The 25362-nt window shown below is 38.7% G+C and overlaps 1 protein-coding gene across 1 annotated transcript in view; it reads right to left on the bottom strand.

The window, feature by feature from the left end:
• Nucleotides 1-22684, bottom strand: part of PHEX (phosphate regulating endopeptidase homolog X-linked) — a 259726-nt gene extending 237042 nt beyond the window's left edge. Inside the window, exons 1-3 of the mRNA XM_044666816.1 lie at nucleotides 22561-22684; nucleotides 12900-12968; nucleotides 3072-3233 (exon numbers count right to left, since the gene is read on the bottom strand). Coding sequence (XP_044522751.1) covers nucleotides 3072-3233; nucleotides 12900-12968; nucleotides 22561-22684 — 355 coding nt within the window. The remainder of the gene's footprint in view (nucleotides 1-3071; nucleotides 3234-12899; nucleotides 12969-22560) is intronic.
• Between the last annotated feature and the right edge of the window lie 2678 nt (nucleotides 22685-25362).

Raw genomic sequence — 25362 nt, 5'->3', positions numbered from 1 at the left:
GAAGGAAGGAAGGAAGGAAGGAAGGAAGGAAGGAAGGAAAGAAGGAAGGAAAGAAGGAAGGAAGGAAAGAAGGAAGGAAAGAAGGAAGGAAGGAAAAAGGCATAAAAAAAATAAATGTTATATGTAAAACCCAGTGGAATTACTCATTGGCTATAGGGAGGGGTGGGAGAAAGGGAAAGAACATGAATCATGTAACCATGGGAAAATATTCTAAATCAATTAATTTTTAAAATGCTTCAATAAGTCTCCAAAAAAATCAATGTTAGCTGATTGGCTGATTGATTGACAGGACAAGTCACTTTCTCAATCACACGGGACCTTGAACCAGCCACAAAAGTAGATAGACTACAGCCTGGGTCTAGGGCATTCTCACAGACTTTCATAAGCTGCCTGTACTAAAGGTGGTGCTTCACTACCACTACAGAGTTCAATCTACCCTTGTCAGGGAGAAGCTTTCCAGCAGATGGGGGCAGAATCTGGTAGCTCGATAGCCAGATATGCCTAGCAGAGACAGCCTAGCAGAGACAGACACCAGCCTAGAGGAGGTGCAACATCCCGCCACAGAGCAGAGACACGATGCACATCAGAGAGCAATGGAGACTCAATGAAGATATCCCCTGGGGGATAGGGGAGGACCCGGCTGGCTCAGTGGGGCTCGGTGGATGGAGCCAAGCCTAGAGACAAGAAATAACAGGCCCTTGGTTCCACGTTTGGCATCAGACTCCCCATTGCCTAGCCCTTACTGCTCTTCTGTCTTGGAACCAATACTCGGCTTGATTTTGAGATAGAAGGTAAACTTTGGTTTAAAGAATAAATCACTGAAGAACATTGGCGGTCTTATAACGGCAGAGGTTTGAGTTGTCCTGACATAAATCCGTGTGAATGTGTGTGTGTGTGTGTGTGTGTATGTATTCCTCATTTATTTCCCAGCCATGTGGGTTCTTGGGGTGTATCTTTTCCAAAGTGTCCCACAGTCACACACATTCCTATCAATGTCTCCTAAATATGTAAAATTTCTTAATTCTTGTATTCTCTGTCAAATGAGATTGGCACAGTGCCTGGCACACAGTAAGCACTTTAGAAATGTTTATGTCCTTCCTTTCTGCATGCGTGCTTTCCTGTACTGGTAAGGTAGTAACTCTGGGAATATCATTCTATCTACATCCTGTTTGATTAAATAGCCTTTACTTTAAAGAATAGTAACCTCTGTCTGACATGTAAAAATAAAAAGCCACTGGTTAGAACGCAGGGAGCTCTGCTTTTGAGTGGATACCCTAACCCACAAAGTACCTAGAGCTCCTGGGAGCCTTTGTGTGAGAAGGGGTACCCAAGTGCTAAATATATTTCTATAAATATAATAAACAAACGTATCAGAGGAGGGGGCTCCCCAGGGATAATTTAACAAGAACCATATGATCAGGCATCTTGTTTACCAACTGCCAAATGCTCACCAAGGTCATCCAGAGTTCTTAAAAACCCCATCTACAACTCCAAGAACACATAATGAGGTGTTAAGTACACTTTGCAAGCCCTGAAGAGGCAGAAGAAATAAGTAAGAGGTTCTCTTCACCCTAAAGGACATCACATATTGAATATGAGGTAAATGCAGGATATAACGCTTTATTAGATTCTCATGTAGTCACACAGTTCCATTGTCCCAGATCCCCAGTTAAACACCGGTCATACTTGTCGATCGCTAGTCATTAAAACCAACAGACTGCCTTTAATATCCTATACTACTATTTCACTGAAAAGGCCAGATAGTCTAACCCATGTCTAGAAAAAAATTCTCTCTGCAGTATTCCTAGTAAAGAAAAAGTTAAAAAAAAAAAAAAAACTAAGGAGAGAGGCACAATCCTGTGAAGTACTAAATCTGGAGTCAAAGGATCTCAGTTCAAATCTTGGAGCTATAATTACCTCCGTGACCTTGGATAAGGCACTTAGTTGATGATTAATGACACAGTTCTAAGTCTACCATCCTATTTTTTTTTTTAGATTGGGTCTCCACTTCTCATCCAGGCTTGATCCCACCATCCCAGAGAGCTCATCATATCTGTGCTGAACTTAGTTCAGATATTCAATCAACTGGAGCATTCCTGAAGTTCAGAACTCCTGAGCTCAAGTGATCCATCAGCCCCAGCCATCCCAACAGCAAGAATTACATGAGTGTGCCATCACACTCAGCCAAAATCCACTCTCCTAAGTGATCTTCTAACTTATGTTTGAAGACCCACCTGCCTTCTTTTAGTTATGTGTTGGGTTTTGTTAAACCCTTGCCTTTCATCTTAGAATCAGTACTGTGTATTGGTTCCAAGGCAGAAGAATGGTAAGGTCTAGGCAATGAGAGCTGGGACTTCCCTAGGGTCACACAGCTAAGAGTGTCTGTGGTCAAATTTGAATTCAGGACGTCCTATCTCTAGACCTGACTCTCAATACACTGAGTCAACCAGCTGTCCCCCTATTACATGGCTTTTTTTTTTTTTTTTAATGAGAGCTTCAAGAAATTCATTGCTTACTGTCTCAAGGAGGCAGGGAGGGAGAAAGGGAGTAAGAGAGGAAAAGTGGGAAGGAGGGAGAGAATTTGGAACTCAAAACCTAAAATAAAATTGTAATTGTTTTTACATGTTTTTACATGGGGGAAAAATAAAATATTATTTTTTAAAAGAATCTACTCCATGTAAGTCTCTATCCTAAACCCTATAGGAACAAAACAAACAATTTTGGGGTCGCTTTAATTTTCAGGCTAATAAAGATGCCTGATTTCTTCTTTTAAAAATTAATAATAATACAACCTCATGGGGAAAATCCGATATATACACAGATAAGTATGTCACAAGATAGAATGTAGTAGTGGCAGAAGATAACCCAAGTCTCTGAGAAATATGCAAAAGAAACTATCACTTTCAGATAGTGGAAAAGATCAGAAACTGGGACTTGAAAGAAGAAAAAGATTGCAAAAGAGAAGATGTAAATGGAGTACAACTGAAGAATTAGGAAGAAAAGAGAAATGATGTTCATCTGCTTAACATTCCTCCTGTAAAGCAGACCACCAACCTTCCAGAGAAACTCACCCTTTAGTTTAAGGTCAACATTTCGTCTCAGCCAAGGATAGATTCCATAGCTTGGCATATCTTCTGGAATTGGGTTATCCTTTATCCAACCATCACAGGCAAACTGGAAAAAGTTCTCACAGGGATCCACGGACTGATTTATTTTGCTCAAGATGGCAGCAGCTGTGTTTTAAAAATAAGTAAATGAATTGCAGAGTTAGCATTACGGGATGCTGTGTAATATTTTTCACAAAAATACATATTTTAAGTTAGTCAATATTTCTTTCCTAGACCTTTGCTCTCCCATTACTCATATAATAAATACATAAACATTTAATTTGGTTATATTAAATTTAGTTATATAAATATGTAATAAGTAAGTAAACATATAATGTTTAGTATTACTCCATTCTAGTATGTCTCAATACCGTAAAGACTGAATTACAGACTTAGTGGTGATGATATCATTGCTATCTTTTTTTGTTCTTGGTATGGATTTGTTTTAGGGGTATTAGTTTGATAAGCCAGCAGTAAGAGAATGAACAGTTACTGATTTTCTCTTACTAATACTTCCTTGACAATATGCACTCATAAATTATAAAGATAGACACTATTTTATGGCATTTGAAATGATTTTTGTCTAATTAGTCTGGAAGAGATTTCTATTTTAGCTAATGAAAAAATGTAACCTCTTAAAAACTTAAAAAAGGAAAAACTTAACTGGTTTTCAGCTAAAGATGAATGAATTGGAGAAAAATGCAAGTTCTGACCTCAATTTATGGAAGCATTCTAAAATGTCAATTTAGTCAATCCATCCAGTTTGGAGAATGGGATTTTTTAAAGCCCTCTAGTCAAAAATTCCTATCTGTTGTTGTCATTCAGTTGTGTCCAGCTCTTCAAGACCCCATGGATCCTAGCTATTCAGGGGGTTTTCTTGGCAAAGCTATTAGAAAGGGTCACCATTTCCTCCTCTAGGAGATCCACCTTTTTGTCAGGCATTCATTCAAAGATTAAGAGAATTGTCCAGGGTCAAACACAGCTAGGAATTGTCTGAGGCCATATTTGAACTCAGGGCTTCCTGACTCCAGACTCAGCATTCAGTACCCCAAGCCACCTATTTGCTTCTTAGACATACAGAGGTTAAGAGCCTTGCCCAAGGAAGTAGCTGAGGTTCCATTTGAGCTCTGCTATTCCTGACTCCAAGAAATTTACTCTAGGATGTTCTCATTGGATTCCACCAGCACTGATTAAAGATATTCTTTGTTAGGAACGGAACATAAAAAGACAAAAATAAGTTCCTTCAAGGGACCTAGTTATTGATGAAGGCCAGAACTAGACTGATGAGGAGACAAAAGAGCTTTTTATTATTGTTTTTCTCCTTATACCCCCCAGCCTCATACTGTCATGTACACAATAAGGGCTTAATACATGTCTGTGGAAGTTGAAATTGAAGTGACATATGAGTGGAGAGAAGAGGTGGAGAAGAGGAATCAATGGGACTTGACAACTGATTGGATATAAAAAATGAAAGAAATGGAGGAGTCAGAGATAGCTCAAATGTTTCTGACCTAGTTAGGTGTGGATTAGGCTGGAACAGATGGAAGTGCTCACAGAAGAAATGGGGAAATTTGAGACAAAATAGACATAAGGGAAGAAAGGTGACACGTTTGCAGTTTGGGACATCATAAGTTTGAAATGTTGGCAGAACATGCATGCATTTGCATTGCATTCATATATATTTGGATATATCTGCAAGAAGTGATAACTGGACTCTTAAGGGCTGACAAAATCAGAGGCAGCTAGGTGGTTCAGTGGATAGAGCGCCAGGCCCGAAGACAGGAAATCCTGGGTTCAAATCCAACCTTAGATGATTCCTGGGCAAATCACTGAAGGTTCATCTGCTTGGAACCAATACAAAGTAAAGTTGGGGTTTTTTTAAGTCAAGAATAAATTAAAATAAGTCTAAAAAGGCAAAGGTTGTTTTTTTTAAAAAGGCTTAAAAAGTTAAGAACGAAGAAAAAGAAGTCAAGAAAAAAGTGAAAAGAAGTCAAGACAATAAGCATTTCTTCAGTGCCTACTATCTACCAGACAATGTGCTAAGTGCAACCAATACAAAGCAAAGCAAAAACAAAAAAACAATCCCTAATCTCAAGAAGCTTATAATCTAATAATAACTAATAAATTTATAATCTAATAACTGTCCCAACAAGCTATGTAGAGAATAAATTATAAATCATCTCAGAGGTAAAGCATTATCATTAAAGGGAATCAGGAAAGGCTTCTTAGAGAAGGTGGGATTTTAGCTGGGCCCTAAAGGATGTCAGAAAGGAAGGGAAGTTCAGAAGAGGAGGAAGAGGCAGAGCATTTCTAGGCATGAGGTCAGCTGCTAAAAATGCCTAAAGTGTTTTGTGTGAGAAACAGCAAAATGGCCTGTGTCACTGAATCTTAGAGTACATGGAGGGAAGTAAGGTCCCCTTATAAGGAAACTGCAAAGACAGGATCAGGCCTGGCTTTGAAAGACATTAAAAGCCAAACAGGGTTTTATATTTCATGCTGGCGACAACAGGGAGCCACTGAAGATTATTGCACAAGGGAGTAACGTGGCCAGACAAACATTTTAGGAAGATCTACTTGATAGAGACGTCAGTTTATTGCAATAGCCTGGGTGAGAAAGGCTTACTCTAAGGCAGTGGCAGGATCAGAGGAAAGAGGAGGAGCCTGTGAGAGATATTATCAAAGGTAAAATCGACTGGACTTTGGAACAAACTGGATTTGGGGGATGAAAAAGAGTGAGGAGTTGAGAAGGGTAGGTTTGTGAGCCTGAGTGGCAAGGAAGATGGGAGGGATTGGGGGCAAGAGAATGAGTTGGGCATGTTGAGTTTAAGATGTCTCCAGTGTTAGATATTCAAGAGGCAATTTGAAAGATAAAGGACCAAAGACAAGGCCTGAGATGGTTGATGTTTCATCAAAGGATACTAAAATTGGAGAATCAGAAGAAAAAACTGATGACAAGTTAGGAAAAAGTATCCAAGAAGGTTAGAAAGAGGGGAGAAGGAGAAGCAAATAATTTACTGAATAGAAAGTTATGGAAAAGTCAAAGATAATAACTACAAAAAGGTCATCAGATTTATCAATTAAGAGACTGGCAACCTCTGAGAAAGCCATTTCAGTAGAGTTCTAGAGTTGGAATCCAATTTAAAAACAGATGAGGCATGAGAGGTAAGGAAGATAATTAGTCAGCCAGCATATATTAAACACTTCCTCTTACTAGGCATTGTGTCAAGTACTGAAAATAAGAAGAGGCAAAAATAATCCTTGCCCTTAAAGAACTTACATTTTAATGGAGGCAGGGCAAGGGAAATTGGGGGAGGAGACAGCACATTAAAAATAAATAAATAAATAAATAAATAAATAAGTAAATAAATAAATAAATGAAAGATCCACAGAATAGGTGAAAGATAATCCAAGAGGGGAAGATACCAACCACTGAGGGGACCAGGAAAGATCTCCTGAAGATGGGATTTGAGATGAATCTTGTAGGAAGCCAAGGAAACTAGGTCAATAAAAGAGGTCAAGATGGATGAGAGACAGCTGGTGCAAGGCATGGAAATAGTAGGTAGTAATGTTGTATTTAAAGAAGAATAAGTAAGTAAGTTCAACTTAATTGCAGAGTGTATAGAGAAATGAAAAGGTAGGATGAGGCCAGGTTATGAAGAGTTTTAAATGACAGAGGACTTTATATTTGATCCAGGAAATAATAGTGAGCCCTGGAGCTTACTGAATGATAGGGTGGAAACTATACTTTTAGAAAAATCAAGTTAGTCCATCAGTTGGGGAATGGCGAGGCAAATTGTGGTATATGATTGTGATGGAATATTACTGATGCCATAAGAAACAATAAGCAGGCTATTTTTTTTAAACTCATAAAGACCAACACCCGATTATGAACAGTAAAATGAGTAGAACCAAGAGAACATCATACATGGCTACAGATTTTATACTTTAAGAATAAATTGTGAATATTACTTCTAAAGAATGAACTGAAAATATGAGAGACAATTTATATATACATATAAATTTAGATATACATTTAGATATATATATCTTCAGATAATGCCCTCTATAATATGGGGAGGGAGAGACTGAGACACTTGTAAATAAATTCTATTAATTTTTTAAATGAGAAAAATATATTTTTTTAAAATAAAGAAAATCGGTTTGGCAAATGAGTAAAGGATGGATTGGGATGGGAAGAGATTTGAGGTAGGAAGACCTGCACCACAGCCCAAATAAGAGGTGATGAGGAGCTGAACTAAAATAGTATCTGTGGGAGTAAAGAAAAGGAGGCAGAAGTTAAAGATGTTAGGAAGGAACAAACAAGATTTGCCACCTAATTGGACATATGGAGAGACTCAGAGTGAAAAACCAAGGATGGATCTGGACAATGGATAATGGAAGGTAATGGTACCTTTGACAGTAGTATTGAAGTTTAGAAAAGGGAGGAAGTGTTTGGAAAGTTCTTTTCTGGATATGTTAAGTTTGAGATACCTACAAAACATCTAGTTTGATATGTCCAAAAAGTAGTTTTTGTGGTGGGACTGGAACTCAGTAGAGAGACTAGGATTGAATATATAAATCTGTGCATCATCTTATAGGAATGTCAATTGGAGCCAAGATCACCAAGTGAGATAGTACAGAATAGAAGCAGAAAGAGTCAGGAAGTTCTTTTTAAAAGTTTGACATGAAAAGAGAGGAAAGCTAGAGAATGATAATTTGAAAGAATGACAGCATCAAGAGAAGGGTTTTTGTTTGAGGCTAGAGAAGACCTGAGCATGGTAGGACAAGAGTCAGGACAGAGAGAGCTAGAACAGGAGAGAGGAGGGATAAGTTTCTAAATGACCTGGAAGAGGATAAGATCTAGGATATAAGTGGGGTTCAAGCATTAGCCTTGGAAAAAAAGTGATCCCCTCATCCTCTGAGACTGGAGCCAAGGAAGAGAAGGTAGGTGATGACCTGGAAAAGTTTTGTAGTATAGAGAAGGAGAGATGAAGGAGATCATGACAGATGGTCTCAATTTTCTAAGTAAAGAAGGAAGCAGGGTTGCCTGCTGAGAGTAGGGAATAGGGATGGCTTTGGAGGTTTGGAGGATAGAGAGGTTCTGGAAGAGCAGGGGGTGATATTGATTCAATAAGGGATGAACGAAAGGACCCCAGAACAGCCCTGGAGACCCAGATGGGGATAATTAACGGGAAGCCAATCAGCATAGCTTCAGGACTTTCTTCAGCTTTCCTTAGCACCTTGGCAATAAGAATAAAGAAAGCAAATGGTACAAGGAACCCAAGGCAGAGGATCAGCAGGGTGTGAACAGCAGAGGAATAAGTCAATGTCTTTTGTACTCTTCTGCCATGTAGATGAAGAGTGAATATATTTAACTTATGAAGTGGTAGAACTCACCGCTGGTCCCACTTTTGCACAATATTTATCATCTCACAGAGCAGCCCTCAAGCTCATTTTTCTTCATATACCCATATTATTTTCTGGCTTACGTTCAGAGGAAAGAAGGAAGAACAGGAAAAAAATAGAAAGAAGAGGGGAACCCTCAGACTCTCTAATGCCGCCTACTTGTCCCCCAGGTGTTCTTGCAGGTACTTAGAAAAACTGCAAGATCAGCTCTGACCTAGGCCCCAGGAAAACACAAGAGAGCTACATCACTCCCAGAGAATTTGGAAAGAAACCCACTCAGTCAAAACACTTAAGCTTGGGCTCCGCAAGAAAATTATTAAAGAAAATCCACAGCTGTGTGCTATGGAGCACTTTCTGCTGAAGAACTGGGATTTAAGCTTCCAAGGGACTAAGGTTGTCAAGATACCAAAAACCTCCTTTTTCCTAATTTAGCTCTACTGAAGGACAAAAAGAAGCCTGGGTGGCCTTAACTTTAATAAAAGAAATATGATGATGTAGTAAACCTGTAAATGCTCAAGTTATAACCTCTCCCAAGTCATTCAGTATAAGTGAAATTATTACTCTGCCTCCATCTCACACAAACTGGAGTCAAGAGGAGTGTATGGCATTGTATCTTGACACAAGACCTAATGGTATATATAATGACTGAAGTAAGGGGAGGGAATGGAATTTAAATGTCCTCCTCCTTCCCACATCCCCTATCTCCAGCTTTCACTTAAAGAGATAGGCAAGATGGAAAAGATAATAATGGAAAGGAAGAGAGAGGAGAGAACAGTACTCCCAAGAAATTATTCCCTATTCAAGGATGAAAAAGTCAAATTAAAATCATCAAAATAACATTTTAGAGCCTCTCCCTCTCAGCCTTATCTGAGGGGCATCGAGTTGACTCAGTAAATAGAGTACAAAGGCCTGGAATCTCAAAGAACTGAGTTCAAATCCAGCCTCAGACACTTGCTCATTATATGACACTGGACAAATCATTTAATCTTCTTCTGCCTTTGTCTCCTCATCTGTAAAATGAGGATAATAAAAACACCTCTCAGGGTTGTTGAGTGAGGTTCAAATGAGAGAATAATTATAAAGCACTTAGCATAATACCTGGCACACAGTAAACACTATATAAGTGTTAGTTATTATTATTATTATTATTATTATTATTATTCCCAGAACAGGAAATAAAAGAAGACTTATTAGAAGATCAGCATTCTAGAAAATGTCAGCAGAGGTAATTTGCCAAGTCTTTCTAAGTGTCAGGTTGTTCATCTACAAAATAGATTTCTATTTTATAGTCACATTCTACCCACTTCAAAGAGAATCAGAGTGATGGGAAAGGTAGAAGTCAGTGAGAATCAAACTCTTTTAGACCACATAAATAGTCTGCAATTTTAAAAGCTCTCTCATTTGTCTCTTCTCTTCATCTCACATCTCTTAGACAAGATCATTATCACCCACTAACTCCTCCATCATCACTCCAGTCTCTGATGAAAAGATGGCTCTTCTCACTGCTAAAGCCAACTTCGGTTATGTATACCCTAAATCCCATCCTTTGCCATTTCTCCAACAGACTGACCCCTACTATCATCCTCATTATCTCAATATTCTGTAGTTTCTCCCTATCTTCTGAGTCCCTGCCATGATGATTATAAGCACACTAAGGTCTCATCCATCCTTTAAAAACCCTCATTAGATCCTGCCATCCTCAATAGCTATCATCATCATGTATCTCTTCTCTGCTAAGCTCCTTGAAAAAAGCCATCTTCACTTAGGGTCTCCACTTTTCCTTTGCTTAGCCTCTTCTAAACCCTCTTCAACATGACTTCTGACTTCATCAGGCAACTGAAATTGTTCTCTCCAAAGTTACCAGAGATTTCTTACTTTCCAAAACTCCACTCCTAGCCTTTTCTTAAATCTCCTCTTTCTTGACCTCTCTGCAGTCTTTGTCATTATTAATTTCCTTGTTCCTCTCTGAGTTTTTGGGATAGTTTTCCCTTTGTTCCCCTTCTACTTCTCTAACTTCTCCTTTTAAATCTTGTTTTCTGAATCATCGGCCCTTGAGGCTTTGTCCTGAGATTTCTTTGTTGTTTGGCAGGGTGGTGGGAGGGATTAGGGGTGGTCAAGAGGTTTGCATGGGGTCTCTCTATATTCTGTCCCTTCGTGATCCAATCAGTTTTCACAAATTTAATTATCATTTCTATGAAGATGACCTCAAATTCATATCTCTGTCTCTCCTGAGTTTCGGTACTACATCACCTATTGCCGTTTGAACTAAATATCCCAAAGTTGCCTCAAACTCAAAATACTGAAAACAAAACTCATCATCTTCCTCCCCTCCACCCCCAAATCATCCCCTCTTCTGAATTCCTGTCATTGTTCAGGGCACCATCATCTTCAGGTTATCCAGGCTCAAAACCTAAGAAGAATTCTCAACTCCTCACTCATTTACTCCACATACACAATCAACATCTCCCAAACATATCCCCTTCTTTCCACTCACATAGTCATCAATCTAGCTCACGCCTTCATTAATAAATACTTGTTTCTTTCCTTCTTTTCCTTCCTTCCTTCCCCCTTGCTTCTCTCCTTTCCTTTCTTCCTTTGTTTTCCTTTCCTCTCTTCTTTCTTTCTTCTCCTCTTTCTCTCTTCTTCCTTGCCCCTTCCTTTCTCTCTTCTTTCCATCCTCCCTTCCTTGCCTTTCTCCTCCTTCTTTCCTTCCTTCATCCCTTTCTTCCTCCTTTCTCCCTTTCCCTTCCCTACTCCTTTCCTTCCCTCCCTTCCTTCCCTCATCCTTTTCTTCTTCCCTTCCTCCTCTCCTCCCTCCCTCTCTTTCTTCTCTTCCTTCCTTCCCTGCCTCTTTCCTTCTCTCTCTCTCTCTTTCTTCCTCCCTCCTTTCCTTCCTTCCTTCTTTCCTTCCTTCCTTCCCTGCCTCTCTCTCTCTCTCCTCTTTCCCTCTCCTCTCTTTCTTCCTTCTTCCCTGTCTTCCGTCCTCCTCCCTCCCTCTCTCCCTCCCTTCCTTCTTTCCTTCTTCCTTCTTTCCTTCCTTCCTTCCTTCCTTCCTTCCTCCCTTCCTTCCTTCCTTCCTTTTCAAGGCTCTAGCAGCTGGGAGGATTGAGGACTCTTCCTGTAGAAGGTGGCATGGGAGCTGTGCCTTAAAAGAAACTAAGGATTCTGACAAGTCCTAGATTATTGAAATAACTTCCTAATTAGTCTTTCTGCCTTAAGCTTCTCTCCCCACTCTAATCCATCCTTCACACAACTACCAAAGTGATTTTTCTAAAGCAAAAGTCTGACATGTCACTTCCTTATTCACTTTAGTAGCTCCCTATTATAAGCTGATGGATAAAATATGAACTCTTTTTGACATTTAAAGCTCTTTACATTATGTTCCCTTTCTACATTTCCAGTCAACTTACACATTTATTATGACATTTCATACACATACAGTGTGGACATATGAACCTACTTGTTTTTCACATGTAACACTACCTCATCCATCTCTTTGCCTATGCACTGGTAGTCCCTCATGCCCAGAACGCTGCCTCTTCTTTCTTCAATATCAACTTCTCAGAATCAGGAAGGAAGGAAGGAAGGAAGGAAGGAAGGAAGGAAGGAAGGAAGATAATAAGAGAGCTAGGAGGGAGGAAAGGAAGGAAAGAATTAAGGGAGTTAGGAGGGAGGGAAGGAAAAAAAGAAGGGGAAGGAGGAGAGGGAGAATAGGAGGGAAAGGAGGAAAGAAGACATGGAAGAAAAGAAAAGGAAAGGAGAGGAGGAACTTCCTATTTTAAATATTCTCTGTGGGACACCCACTTACATATGACCTTATTAATCTCAATTAAAGATGGGCATTTAATGTCATAGTATACGCATGTGGTCTAAAGAAACTATAAGAACATCTTAGTAGTACCATGCAAAATGTCCCTCCCTGATAGACTAAATTCAAACCTCAAAGATAAAATTCAAGGTCCTTTGACTTCTAACAGAGCCTATTGCTTAAGAAAAAAATAAAATGTCTTTCTGTTCAATAATAGTCTAAGAGCTGTAGAACAGTCTTGAAAGGGTTTGTCAGGGTGAGATGAAACTATGTCCAGTGTGGATTGCCTCAAGACTTGCTTGAAAAGAGACTGTCCAACTTTCTTATTTCCATCATAATTTCCTTACAGAGATTATATTGTAGTTATTCCCTGCAAGCAAAACAGAAAAACCGGAAACCTCCTGTCCAGGATTCCACATATAGGGTTTTTTGAGTCAAACTTAACATTCAATCAAAACTGCATTTTCAATACAGTAAACCTCCAACAAAAAGAAGTCTAAAAATGTCACCTGTTTTTTTTTCCTTTCCTCAAGGTACCATAATTACAACTCAGTACAGGATGGGAAATTGTTACTTACCAACTTCAATGCACTCTGGCGTCAAGCAGTACTTCTGTTTAACTCGAAGACTTAAAAAACCTTGGCTAACTGAAAAATAGACAAGAAAAATAAATATATCAATTACCTGTGGTGTAGTACGCCACAGCAGAGGCATGGATTTGTATAGCTGAATTGTTTGGGGTAGCACTTGGCTCTTTTGGTTTTTCATACACTGTGCAATGACTAACAATTTAATTTCATCTTAGATGTTGGTTATATCATCCCCATTTAAGAGAAAAGAAAATCAAATCTTAGAAGCAGCTGAGAGTACTGGAAAGAGCCCTGGCTTTGGAATCAGAAGTTCTGTATTTGAGTCCCTGCTCTGCTACTATTTTGCTTGTATGACCTCAAATAAGTTATTCCTGTCTATGAGCCTGGTTTTGTTCATTTATGGAATCAAGAGACTTGACTAGAGGATTTCCCAGTTTCCTTTCAGCTCTTAATCTTTGATCCTAATGATTCCATTAGCATTTGAGTTTTTTAAAGGCAGGAACTGTATTTTGCTTTTTGTTTGTCTTTTTGGGGAGGAAGGAATTATCGAATGTCTGGCACAAAATAGGCACTTAAGTGTTTATTGACTGATTGACCTGCAATTTGAGTTACACACAGTATTTCTGAGCTAGCATTGGGCACGTAGAGTAATAAACACATATATATGTATTCTAGATGCCACAATTACAGACTTCATAACTGTTATCCAAAGTCTAGATTGACTAAACTGTGATTCATGATCAGGTTATTCTCCTCCAAGGTGATGAACTTTTAGGCCATAGAAACTCTCAAAGACCATTTATTAAGTGGAAACGGATTGCAATAATCATTGGTGGAGGGAATATACATACCAACGAATCTGACCCAATTAGCAAGCATTTTTATTAAACTCCTACTCTACCCAAGGCACTCTGCTTATAGGTGCTAGGAGCTTACCTTCTATGCAAGGGATATGAAGTATAAATATATATATATATATACACATAGATCTCCATATAATTATTTGAGAAGGGAGAGATAGCTAGCATCTTAAAGAAAGAGAAATGGATTCTTTAGAAGGTAAAATATGAGATGTTCCTTCAAAGGAAGCAGGGATTCTATGAGACAAATGTAAAAAAAAAAAATTCCAGGCATGGGGACAACAAATGCAAAGAATACTGAGTTCATAATAATATAGATGAATTCATTCTATTATAGGAACAGGAAGGAGACCGATCTGACTGGAACATAGAATAAGTAAAGGGGCGTGATATATGATAAGTCTGAAAAGGCAGTCTGAAGGTAGCTTTAAATGATCATTTGAAGAATTTGCATTTTTCCCAGATGTAGTAAGGAACAACTGAAGTTTCTTGATCAGGGGACCATTATGGTCAGGCAAAAATTACAAATTCCTTTTTAAAGTAGATAGATAGATAGATAGATAGATAGATAGATAGATAGATAGATGAATAGATAGATAGATAGATGAATAGATAGATAAATGGATGGATGGATGGATGGATGGATGGATGGATGGATGGATGGATGGACAGATAGATAGACAGATAGATGATAGAAGGATGAATGGATAGATAGATAGATAGATAGACAGACGGATAGACAGAAAGACATGCAGATAGATAGATAGATAGATAGATAATAGATAATAGATGGAGATAGATATAGTAGACAGATAAGGTAGATAAGATAGATCACTTCTCAGCCTTTTGGCTAAGATCAAGTGTGTAAGATAGATAGATAGATAGATAGATAGATAGATAGATAGATAGATAGATAGATAGATAGATAGATAGATAGATATGTAGGACAGTGAGGTTTTTTCTACTGTAGAGAAAACTGTACTAAAGTGGCAAGGTTTTATGGCTGAAAAAGAAAAATCCTGAGAATGTCTAATCCCCAACAAGGGAAGTTATCCATAACCCTTACCTTCTGACTTAGAATCAATACTATATATTGGTTCCAAGGCAGAAGAGCTGGTAATAGCTAGGCTATAGGGGACACACAGCTAGGAAGTATCTGAGGCCAGATTTGAACCCTGGCTCTCAATCCACTGAGCCACCCAGCTGCACCCAAGGGAGAGCTCTGGTATCCACCCTGACATAGGGACAGAAACATCTGAATTCCCAGCCTTGGGATACTCCATTCCTGAATTTTCTTAGGGGAATATAGTGATTTTTGTCTAAAGGCATGCAAAAGGTGTCACCATATGCAACGATAAGCAAATCCAATAAAAGTAGGCGATCTTTCACCCAGAAGGCACGAGTGGTCCTGCAGCATAGGAGATTTAAGTGCCCTCGATAAGTTTCCAATATATTCATGTGTCTCATGCCCTGCTCTTGGTGTCCACTGTGTCCACTGAATATGCATGTATTTGCAAGAAAGTGGCTTATGGAAAGGAAGTTCTATTGCTACTTTTCTGACTGTTCATTTTCTTTAAATGCCTTTACTCTGAACTAATTATATCCTCTAACCACACCAAAAAAAAAGATAAACACTTTAGTGAGGCTTTTAGATTATAGCTTTGAGGGGACAAAGAAATATAGGGAGCCTTGAGCCTACCTAGCTTTGCTGGGAGGGGAGGGGGACCTGACATCACAGAGTGGGACATTTTATCTGTGATAAAGAGATAAGTAGGTAGGTGTGTAGATAACTAAATAGATAAATAGACCCGATAGAAAGGTCTGGAACTAAAGTGAACCTCTGAGGCCATTCTAATTCTATTCATAAATGAGGAAACTGAAACCCAAAGAGGTTGTGACTTGCCCAGGGTCACAAAGACACAAAAATCATAAGTATCAAAGGTAGGATTTGACTTCAAATCTTTTAACTTCTGAACTAGTTCTCCTTTTTTCTCTGCCTCTAGATATGCATGTGTGTGTGTGTGCATGTGTGTGTATGCACACCTATTAGAAGAGGCAAAGTGCCATACCCATAGAGCACTGCCTGGGAGTCAGGGAAAACTAAGTTCAAATCATACCTCGGACACTAGCTGTGTGACTCTCTTCGCCTCAGTTTCCTCATCCATAAAATGGGGATTTTTAAAAAATCCCTTCCTTACAATGTTATTATGAGTATCAAATGATATAACATGTTAAACAAACCTTAAAACAACATAGAAATGCTTTTGTTGTTTAGTCATTACAGTCATGTCTGACTCTTTGTGACCCCATTTGGGATTTTCTTGGCAAAGATACTGGGGTGGTTTGCCATTTCCTTCTCCAGTTCATTTTACAGATGAAGAAACTGAGACAGAAAAGTGACTTGCTCAGGGTCACACAGTTAGGAAGGAAGGAAGTGTCTGAGGCCAGATTTGAACTCCTGAAGATGAGACTTCCTGACTCCAGGCACACCATCACCTAGCTGTCCCATAAATAAATGCTAGCTATTATTCTATATTTTATCCAAATTAATCTTTCATCAAGTGCTCTCAGAAAGCAAGTCCTCTTACTAAAATGCAATTCCAGAGGCTCTATCACAAAACTACCAGGGTTACTGAGTGTGATTCCATCCACACTGTGTCTCACAAGTTTCCTGGCAGATGATCCAGGTGTCAGGGTCTTTCTCCATGGACCTAATTTCCCCAGCTTGCTAGCAGCATCGCTTCCACCGAGCCCCCCAGAAGACCACTCCAGTACACCATACAGGAACTCACAGGAGTTCTACATGTTTCTTCACCAGGGGATTTATAGCAGCTGCAAGTTTGGATTTCAGAAATATTTCTGGTCACTGGGGAAATCATGCTGAACTCATTATTACTGTTATCTGTGAGCGGAAACAAGGAGTCATTTGGAGATGTCATCACAGGGGAATAGAGAATTCCATAACAGCATGGGGACCTCTGTCTAGATGTCAGCCATCCAACCCCCCCTAAAAATTGTCCAGTGGAAAGAGGCAAACTTGCTCACACTCATCCAGGGAGGAGCTCGGGGAACTTATTTGGTACCAGTGTTTCAGCTAAAAGTGAAATATCTAGAGATGACTTGTTAATATGATTTTTTTAATAGTGTCCTAGAAAGAGGATTGGGGGGTCAGGGGAAGAATCCTACTTTTGCTTTTATCTTTTCCTCTAGCACCACTCTGAAAACGGCACTTTTATCTAGATTTTATTTCTGGGTGGCTCAGTGGATCGAATGCCAGACTCATTTTCCTGAATTCAAATCTGGTCTAACACTTACTTGCTATGCAATCCTGGACAAGTCACTTGACCCTCTTTGCCTCAGTGTCTCATCAGAAAAATGAGCTGAAAAAGGAATGATAAACCACTCCAGTACCTCTGCCAAGAAAACCCCAAATAGGGTCCCGAAAAGTCAGACACGACTGAAGAACTACTAACACTATTACAAATATCAGTAAATTATCTTTGATATAACATCAGAGAAAGGTTTGCCTGCTTTCCAGAAATAAGCTTTTAAAAATGAAAGTGCACTTTGAATTTTCGAATTTAAATAATAATAACTTTGCTCTTATATTTCTATACAAATCTTTCATGACATCTAAATTATTCGAGTCACCTATTTTTACAAAGTGATATATTGAAGGTATCAGTTGAATAAGTCATTAGACATTAATGCAAATAAATGATTAAAAACTAAACCCAAGACAAATGATTAAAAGACAGAATTTGGTGAGAGAAATGGTCCACAGCTCTGATTTCATAGCTTTAGCAAACTTCCTGTAAACTTCCTGCACCAACGCAGATCAGTAGCTCATCTATAATCCATAGTCTGAGAGCATTACTTTGCCCTTTGAAAGCTGAAAATATTTGCCCAGGGTCATACAGTTGTTCTATGGCAAGCTGGACTTGAATTTGAGTTTATCTGACTTTAAAGTTGCTCTATCTATTCCCTACCCCATGCTGCCTCTTGAAAACAAAAGAAAACAGACTGAAAAGCAAGCAAAAAGGAAATAAAGTTTAACTTTACATGAATTAGGACCTACATAAGGTGTCTTAGAGAATTCCAGTTCTTTGGAGACTAGAAAGAGAATTGATTTTCATATTTAAAAAGTAAATCAAGGTCAATAAAACTGGGTTAAAAATAATCTGACAAAAAAAGAGGAAATGTTCCTTAAATCTAAAAGAACAAGAAATAATTAATTGATTGAATTAGTTAATTAATTAAAGGGAATATTGTGTTTTATTTGTTTTTCCAGTTATGCCCAACTCTTTGTGAGTTTTGGGATTTTGTTGACAGAGAATGGTTTGCCATTTCTTTCTGCAACTAATTTTACAAATGAAGAAACTGAGGCAAACAGAGTGAAATGACTTGCCCAAGATTGCAGAGCTCATAAGTGTCTGAGGTCAGACTTGAACTTAAGAAGATGAGTCTACCTGACTCCAGGCCCAGCACTTTATCTTCTACACTGTCTAGCTGCCCTTTGTGTTTTATTAATGAAATTTAAATAAAAGTAAAAAAGGAAATTGATTTTTTTTAAGATTTCTCTCTGCTTAAGGAAATAAAGGAAGAAAAGAGACATATAAAACAGAAGTTTCTAGAAAGCACCAAACCTGGGAAAAAGTACTATTTAATAGCATTAGGAATGTTCACATCTACATATCTCCATATTTAAAATTCTAGATAACTAAAATAAACATCTGAAATCACTGCTTAGGCTCTGAACATAATGTTGGCAGCTCTTTATTGGGGAAGGAGGGGGAAGATTTCTTTTTTTTTTTTTTTTTGGCATTATCACAGACCTGACACTATCAAAAGGGAAAGGAGCTAGAATTGTTTATAGATAGAGGTTCAATGGAGAGAACATTGACCTGGAAAGTCAGCTCTGGTCTACTTTCTGTCACTAACTCACTGCAAGATACTCTATCTAAAGCCTCATTTTCTTCTTACAAAATGAAGAGGCTGACATAGACAACTGCTAAGAGTCTTTCCAATCCTACCATTCAATAGTCTATAGAGAGGAATGTACAGGAGCCAGCCTGACAGCTCTGATCAAGCTGATTGTTAAAATTTTCTGTGTAAGTGAGCATTTACACCTCAGAAATAAGCAAGCACTACAAATTAGAACTTGATTTAGGGGGCAGCTGGGTAACTCAGCGGATTGAGAGCCAGCCCTAGAGACGGAGGTCCTAGGTTCAAATCTGGCCTCAGACACTTCCCAGCTGTGTGACCCTGGGCAAGTCACTTGACCCCCATTGCCTAGGCCTTACCACTCTTCTGCCTTGGAGCCAATACACAGTATTGACTCCAAGACAGAAGGTAAGGGTATAAAAAAAAAAAAAAAGAACTTGATTTATTGGTTTGTTGATTTCTAGACTTAAGAAAGTGATGGAGAAAATATTAATAATGCAGATTAAAATCTGTCTCCATCTCTCTCTCTCTGTTTCATTCTTTCTCTGACTCTAGCTGGTTGTCTCCAACTATGTCTCTATCTCTCTGTTCCCTCTGTCTCTCTGTCTCTCTCTTTTTCTCTATTTTTCTGTGTTTCTGTCTCTGTCTCTATGTCTCTCTGTCTCTTTGTCTCACTCACTCCCATTCTCTCTCTCCTCTCTTTTCTCTTTCTGTTTCTCTCTCTTCTCTTTCATCTCTCTTCTTTCTCTCTTCTCTTGCTCTGTTTCTCTCTCTGTCTCTGCCTTTCTGTGTCTCTGTCTCTCTCTTCTCTCTCTGTCTCTCAGTTTCTCTCTCTTCTCTTTCATTTCTCTCTCTTCTTTCTTCTCTCTCTGTTTCTCTCTTTCTCTCTCTGTGTTTCTCTGTCTCTGTGTCTTTCTGTGTCTCTGTCTCTGTCTGTCTCTCTGTCTCTCTGTCTCTCTTTCTCTCTGTCTCTGTCTGTCTGTCTGTCTGTCTCTCTCTCTCTCTTTCTCTCTCTCTCTCTCTCTTAATCTCCCTCCTTAAATAAACCCACTAGAACTTGTACATTCAAATGAGAATTTTCTTTCCAAGTTGTCACTTTAGGAAATCACATTTACTCCAATGAAGCTGCCTTTGATCAAAAACGAAACGTGTGTGAACTTCTCTTCGGGGAATTACATTTTGGGAAACAGCTTGGTATAATGAAAACAGACCCTGACCAATTTCAGAGACAGCGCTGAGTTTCGGAGGGGCTCTGCCACTTACTGGACGTAGAGCCATGGCCAAAATATGTCATCTCCTGGAGCTTCAGTTTCCTCACCCATAAATCAGTGATGACACCTTTCTTGACCCTCTCACTAAATTCTTTTAAGGATCAAATGACAGGTTGCATATGAGAACCGTTTGCGTAACAATACAATGGAAAGAGGACTGGCTCTAGAGTCAGGGGCTGTGAGTTCAAATCCCCTCCTACCTGTATAAATTTGGGAAAGCCATTTAACTTATCTGGACCTAGATCCTTCCTAATTCTGGATTTATGATCCTATAATCCAGTGGTTCCCAAAACTTTTTGGCCTACCACCCCCTTTCCAGAAAAACTATTACTTAGCATCCCTGGAAATTATTTTTTTTTTAATTTTAATAGCAATTAATAGGAAAGGTAAATGCACCTGTGGCCATCACTGCCTCCCTGGATCGCTGCAGCACCCACCAGGGGGTGGTGGCACCCACTTTGGGAATCACTGCTATAATCCATAAATCACTGAATCTCTGTCATTCAATTCAGCAAATGTGTAAAGGAAGATCATCTCATTTCTTTGTTATCATGCGTTTTTTTTATGAAAATCAGTATTGCCTAGTTTGATACCCTGGTGTCTTTCCTATTGATTTTTAACTGTTTCTAAAATTCAATCTCCTCCCAAACTCCACCTCCTTGAACCTCAAGGTCAGATATTTCTTATATTAGTGAGACTGTTTAAAGAATATCCCAAAGACGCAACTAGGTGGCTCTGTGGGTAGGGAACCAGGGCTAGAGATGGGAGATCCTGGTTCAAATCTGGCCTCAGACACTTCCTAGCTGTGTGACCCTGGACAAGTCACTTAACCTCCATTGCCTAGTCTCTTCTGCCTTGGAACCAATGCATAGTATTGATTCTAAGATAGACGGTAAGAGTTTAAAAAACAAACCAACAATTTAGAATATAAAAATAAATGCCCAACCTCATTTGAAGGTGACCACTCTCCTTCTGTCTAAAATCTATTGTATTTGTTATCCCCCAAATCAGTCACATTCTATCCCCAACCCCCAGTATAATGTTAGCTCTTTGAGGCCAGGAAATGTATTCTTTTTGATTTTGCATATTCCCCTCACCTAATGCAGAACTTCCCTCATAAGAAACACTTAAATTTCCTAAGTTGGACTGATTCCTTTACACTCAGGTGACAGTAAATTGGAGGTCCTTAATATGGTTTTATAACTTTCCCCACCTTTAACATTCAAGATAGGATTCCACTGAAGCATCGACTAGTGAGGAAACTGGCACCATTTAAAACAACCACAAAGCCAAAAGGTCCATTAGGACAATTTGTACTCACAGAAAGCAAGAGATGCGACCGATTTTCTAAATCTACAGCAACACAAAATGTGGGGAAATGGTTTCTTCTTTTAACAGAGCTTTCAAACCACATAATTCTTACTCTTTTTAAGAGAATAGCAAATCAGCAGTTTTGCTCTGCCAACATAACTGTGGATTCCTGGATTCTCTGCATTCCACAGAACATATTCTCTACAGCCATTGTTAAATACAAAACCTCCCAAGTGTCCCTGTGTGTCGGTCAAGATGATCGATTAGATTTAAACACAATGATGGGGTTAAGCCCAGAAGAGACCTTAGAGACCATCTAAGTTAGCTCCCTATTTTACAAATGAGGAAACTAAGGGACAGGGAGGTGAAACAACTTAACCTAAGTCAAGCAGATGATTAAGGATTAATGGAGAACAATAAAAAGAATATTTTCAAGTTCAAAACCGCTAAAACTTTAGGATAGCCCTCTTCTTTAACCCGTGAGATATTTTTTTTGTTAGAAATAAATTTACATCAATACCCACAGATTCAATACATCCTCATTCTAAAGTCATCAAGTCAACAAACATTTATTTAAAAGCTATTATATGCCAGGTACTATACTAAACAGTGGGAAGTTAGGAAAAGCAAACAGTAGTCCTTGCTCTCAAGGAGCTCACAAAATGACTTTTCAAGAAGATATATTAACATAATTTGATTTTTCTTTAATAAAAATCTCCACTTCTCTCACCTTTGGGTATTTAATAAGATAGAAATAATTGTTTTTTAATTCCTCACCTTTAATTTCTAGAATATAAAAAAATTATAAAAATATCCCATTTTAAAAAAAGGATTATTCAGTTTATATAGATCACCCTGGCAAAACACTGATAAAAAATCAAATGGAAAAAAAGCTCAGCATGTTTCTGTTAAGGTAATAAATAAAGCAGGATTTTATTTTGGTTTTCTTTTTTAAAAATTTAACTCAAATTAAGTAGGTGAATTTGACTCTCTGAATCTATAAATTCTGATCTTTCCATGGGATGGTCAGAAAGATCTTGTCTAATTGTGCCTCCAGTCAATCAAAGCAGCTTTCATTCAGATCAGTGTTCTAAATCATTTTTCTTTTCGTTTGAATACAATCTCAAGATTGCTGCACATATCTTTGTAAGCAAACCCTAATGGGCCCACACTTCAATAAAGTTCAGTGTATTGTGCCCAAAGGAAAGCCCCTTTTTGGGGAAGTACCACCACCCTTCCCTTTGCTTCTAAAGGAGAACTTACCTAAGAAAAGAAGGGTCCCAAGTACAGCAGTCCCAGTGATGAATATGGCCAAAGCAACTCGAATGGCTTTGTTGGCCGTCTTCCCAGTGCCTTGTTTTGCATTTTTGCCAGCCTCTGCTTCCATCAGATGAGCTCAAGACAGTCTTCTGGAAGAAACTGGCTTTCCTTTGGTTGGTGATTGATCTCAATATGTTAGTAACTACCTGCTTCCATGGGCTTTCTCACTCTTTGTTGTTTTCCTTATCGATGGCTTAAAAATACATTCCTGTGAGCAAGTCTCTCTTTGCCCCTGGCTCTCAAGCAATAAAAAAATAAAATAAAATAAAAATAAAAATAAAAAACAAACCTCCTAATATTGATCGTTCTAGGGATCACCCTGGCTGAGTCTGGTGAAATAGACGGCGGCTATTTTATCCAAGTCCCTCTGAACCAGCTGTTCGTCAGTCCCCTTTATCAGGAGTTCTCAGTGTACATGGTTTACTGTGTTACCGAACAGATGTTTTAGCTATTTAAATGTATAGTCACTTAGAAGAGGGAAAAAAAACACACAACACTTGTATGTATCAAATCTGGACTCGTGTCAAAACTCCTGGAAACCACAAGACTGACAGGCCAGGATTTTCTCTACCTACTCAGAGAGTTTAATTAACGACTGACCTCAGTTCCTTCTTTTCGTTGCAGCCATTCAGCTTGGCCGATTGGTCTTCATCAAGGAGATGCTGCCAGTGTGTGATTCTCTTTTTAAAGCTTCCTAAGTAAGAGTTCTTGGGATATCCTGTAGCACTTTATTTTAGGAACATTTTGTATGATTACATGTGCCAAAAATCAGTCATACTCAAGGGTAGTGCAAAGTAGCAATTAAGACAACCTACCAAAAGGATGGTGTTTTAGCCTCCTAAAAAGAAAAAAAGAAAAGAAAACCATTGGTGTGGGATGGATAAAAACCATCCTCCATCTGATACTGTGAATCTTAAAAAGACTCTGAGAATATGAATACAGCCTTTCAAGAGCAATTTCAGAAGGAGGAAAGGGGGGGACTTATTTACACTTTCGGCAATTTTCCTGAAAAATATACCTACGTATTTTTCCTTCCAGCCTAGAGGAGGTATTCATTAGTTTGTGAATTAAGGAAGAGGAGGAGGAGGAAGAAGAGGAAAAAGAGGAGGAAGAGGAGGAGGAAGAGGAAGAGGAGAAGAAAGAGGAGAAGAACAGAGAAGGAGGAGGAGGAGGATATTGCATTAAAAGTTACTCTCCAGAAGATTCTCCAAAACAAATCTAAGGATGGTAGTTGTATTTGGAAAACAAGTTCTCCCACGATGTTGATCATTTGGTCTTAAAAATCTTTCCTTTTGGTTGTTTAATTCAATTTAACTAATATTTATTAAGTGCCTACTGCATGTAAGGCACTGTACAAAGTACTGAGGAGAAATGAAACATTCCCTACCATCAAGGAGCTTACACCATCCTACTGGAGAGAAGGAGAAAGTAATGTATACAAGTTGTCTGTATAAAATATAAATACAAAGTAATGGGGGGGGGGGACCACTAACAAATGGAAGGATCAAAGTCAGCCTAGGAATTCCAAGAAGCAGGGTCAGGAGGCTTGGGGGCACAGCCTGTGCCAAAGGAGAAGGTGGAAGGTCTTCTCATTCTAAGTATAATACTTGTGTCCCTGGATGGAAAGAAATACTGACAATCCATAATGTTAATTCTAATAAGGAAGGTAAAGGTTTAAAAATATATATATTGAAAGCATGCCTAACATTTAATTATTTAGCAAAGGATCAAGGTTCAAACCACTGATGTCCTGGGACTAGTTACAAAAGCCAGTGCAAAGGCGATCAGGGCTTTACCCTCAGGTTTCTGACCAGACCAGCACAGCCAACATAGAGAGGGAAAGTTTCACTCTACTGAGTCAATATGTCTTAGCTAAATATCTTTTCCCTGCCATGGCTAAGTAAACTTATTTTGTTACTTGATAAATGGTCTACAAGTATCCCATTTCATTCAAATGCCAAACCCAAATGACCAGATTGGCCTGAGTTGGGCTGGCCAACAGCATAACCATAGCTCATTGTCTCCCAGCTGGGTGACTAAATTAACTTGCCATTTGGACAAAACTCTTCTCTTTTCCTGGCCTCAGTTCTCTAATCTGTAAAAAAAAGGTGATTGGACTAGACATCCCTTCCAAGACCAGATTTCTGTGACTTCCACTATTGCTAAACTGCAGTTTCAAATCAGAAGGAATATACTTTAATAGCCGAGATGAAATATAAAATGACATTTTTATATTTTTTCATATAATTTTATCCTCCTCTTAAAAAATGTGCACTTTAATAAACAAGCAGTTGAGTGACAGCTATGTCCCCAAAAGAATAAGCTTTAATGTCATGGAAAGATCCTGGGACAAGGTATCAGGAGAGATGGCTCCTACCATTCACTTGCTGTGGGATTTAAAGTATCCTTCTGGGCTTCCATTTCCTCCCATGTAAAATTAGGAGATTTACGGGGTTCTTGCAAACTCTAGCATTCTATGATTCCTTTATTCCCTTTCCCTCTCAAGTTGTCAGCCTCCATGCCTAAAACAAAATAGAGACAGAAATAACACTGCAGTCGATGCTTTTTGAAATTATAGCCTGAGGGACATGGGTATTTCTACCTCAGAGGTAACAGACAGGATTTTCTGCACAGACTCTTTTAGAAGTTGTGCATTCAATCAAAGAATTCTTTATACCAATTCATGCCCTTGCAATGATCAGAACTCACACTCTTCCATGCAATCAATCTCCCACCTTAGTGTGA

The sequence above is a fragment of the Gracilinanus agilis genome, chromosome 3 (assembly GCF_016433145.1).
Source record: "Gracilinanus agilis isolate LMUSP501 chromosome 3, AgileGrace, whole genome shotgun sequence".
Lineage (NCBI taxonomy): Eukaryota > Metazoa > Chordata > Mammalia > Didelphimorphia > Didelphidae > Gracilinanus > Gracilinanus agilis.
This window is presented reverse-complemented; position numbering and strand designations above follow the sequence as displayed.